We start from the raw sequence: 2,555 nt of genomic DNA on the forward strand, positions 1-2,555 counted from the left end.
ATTGGCATGTAATGATTAACATTTATTGTGGATGATGACGGCTCCCTTCTTCCTGCCACCCTCCTTATCACGTCAACAGGACAAGCTCCAGGAATAACAGACCCTCATGTACTGATTAGAAACAAATTAATGTCAATTTCACAGACCCGAAATGAAGAAATAATACTGTCGGAACCAATATTGGTATCTATGGCAGAAATTTGTCCGGAGCTTGGGACATTTATCATGCAATCAATTACTGCTGACGTTGTCTTCAACTAGCGCCTTTCACGGAAAAAGTTTTTATCAAAGTCCTAGCAAATGAACCTCCATGATCGCAGAGAGTGAATTCCAATTTGTCAAATCAGACGTGACCGACGACTAACGGAAGAAAGGTGTCCGTCTTTATCGAGCTTTGACGAGTACTGTGTCGTGCAAGAGAGATGTTAAAAATAATTTGACAGAAAATGGTTCCTGTTTTTATTTGGTCATGAAGTTTGGTATGTACAATATAATGTACATAGCCAAAACAATTATAACACCTTGCAGTTTAAACAGCAATAGTAGGTTATACCCGCAAAATTACTTTTCGTAACGAATAATCAACAGCCTAGAGGCGGATCAAGGATTTTAGATTGAATTTCTCGATGGAAGTGGCAACTTCCCAGATTCAAAAACTTTCATAATGCGTTCATATGTAACTGAAAATACGATAGAGACAGGATGAAATTTATTTTCTATCTTTACATGTTACTTCAGTTCTATCAAACTATTCCCAGTCGTTAAAATAATCGTTCTATATTTATCAAGATTCATACGCACATTGTTCATATTCGAGAGGAAATTGCTATCATCTCAATTGGTAATTGGAAATGTAAATATTGTTGGGTATACAAACAGTACTATATCGACACATTCATGGTGCATGTTTGATATTCTCTCTCTCTCTCTCTCTCTCTCTCTCTCTCTCTCTCTCCTTCATTACAACTTTCGCAGAGCCACCCTATTTTCCAACATACAAAAGAAAAGAAAGTTGATAAACATTTTTCTCTTTATTAGTTTCGTTAGAGATTTGTTTCCTGCAGCTTAAGAAATACCCCCATCAAGAAAAGACATCAGAGTCCATTAAATCATCGTTTACTGAAAGAGAGTTCCAATTTATAGATCTAAATAAGCGCCAGTCGTCCGCTGCCTTTATGGGCTCGAGAGACGCTCCGAAATCTTGAAACGTGGCTTTCCATTGATTTTTGACCAAAAGCGGAAAAATGCAGATTAATTTCAAGTCATTTTAAAGTAGACACGTGTTGTTTCAAGATGAAAATGTTAGAAACTTTCTGTCCCGTTTCCTCATTATCAAGTAACACTAACATTAAAATTTATATACATGTAGATAATTTCTCATTGCTCATGTACGTAACCAATATTGTGTTATCTCAAAGATCGACAAACACTCAATATGTAACTCTTTATTTTCATTTGTTTTATTAAACTTTTTATTACCCCAGTACATAATATACAGTATCACCTTAATTTTATAGCCAAGGTCGAGGAGCCTTAGAATTTAGAAGTTGATTTTATGATTTACAAATAAAGGTATTGTGACATGGTCATTTTTTTTAAACACACATTCCTACCCCATCCACACACACGCACGCGCGCACACACATACACACAGATTACACAATTATGCTTATAGTAAATTATGATAACAGTTCTTACTAGGTTATAACACATGCACTCTTCTGTTTGCAGGAATGGTTTAGTGGTATATATTTCTTATTTCGATTCAGTATTGAATGGAAACATATTCCATCTTTATTTCAAATTGTCACATTCAAGATTTCTTGAGTAGATAAATTTTTCACATTTATAGTACTTGTAGTATATTATTTCGTATTTAATTCCATGAAAGGATGGCTGTTCCTTTTTACACCTTTTTCTGTATACATGTCTTTTCACTATGTATATCATTACACTGAAAATATTACAATATTTGTGATTTCTAGTGTTCTCCGACAGCGTCTATTCCCCATGCACTCACTAATATGTCCTGTTCCCATTGAACGTAAATTAAGCCTTTTTCTTTCTCTGTACGGTGTGTATACATCTTGCAGACAGTAAATGAATGATTTTAGATTTCCAAGATATCTTTTTTTCCTTCTTAGCATCATTTAAACCCCGTACAGTATTAACAGAAGTTAGACTAAAGTGTGACATATCTCAACAATTGATAAATACTACATACACTGTGCATTTTTCAACTTCTTGCACTCTACATTCATACTAAAACACTAAGTACTTCCTGCATGCATATGTTATTTTAAAAAGGGGGGAGTGTAATATTTAGAAGAAGAAAATGAACATACTTGTAAGCATTCGAGGTTATATGATATGGTAAGCCTTTTCCTAAAAGGCCTTAAGTAGAAACTGTCTACTAGTTTTTAAATACATGACTCGTCCCTTTTACTAATCAAAATATCATTTAAGCAATCATTCCGTTGTCCTCTGGTTTTCTGTCAAATCCCAATGTGAAGTTTAGGCTTTACGACTCATGTTCACGCCGTTTAGAGCGCGCA

At 34.7% G+C, this 2,555-nt stretch overlaps 1 protein-coding gene across 4 annotated transcripts in view; it reads right to left on the reverse strand.

Annotated features, from left to right (window-relative positions):
• The window catches only part of LOC125682069 (uncharacterized), a 67,866-nt gene that overhangs the window by 25,920 nt on the left and 39,391 nt on the right, over positions 1–2,555 (reverse strand). The window contains exon 1 of one of the 4 annotated variants that reach the window (XM_048922456.2): positions 2,346–2,505. The exons of the other annotated variants lie outside the window; for them this stretch is intronic. Within the exon in view, the coding sequence (XP_048778413.2) occupies positions 2,346–2,355 (10 nt within the window). The 5' untranslated portion in view covers positions 2,356–2,505. Of the gene's footprint in view, positions 1–2,345; positions 2,506–2,555 lie in introns of those variants that run through there. 4 annotated transcript variants of the gene reach the window in all.

The sequence above is a fragment of the Ostrea edulis genome, chromosome 2 (genome assembly GCF_947568905.1).
Source record: "Ostrea edulis chromosome 2, xbOstEdul1.1, whole genome shotgun sequence".
NCBI classification, from domain to species: Eukaryota; Metazoa; Mollusca; class Bivalvia; order Ostreida; family Ostreidae; genus Ostrea; species Ostrea edulis.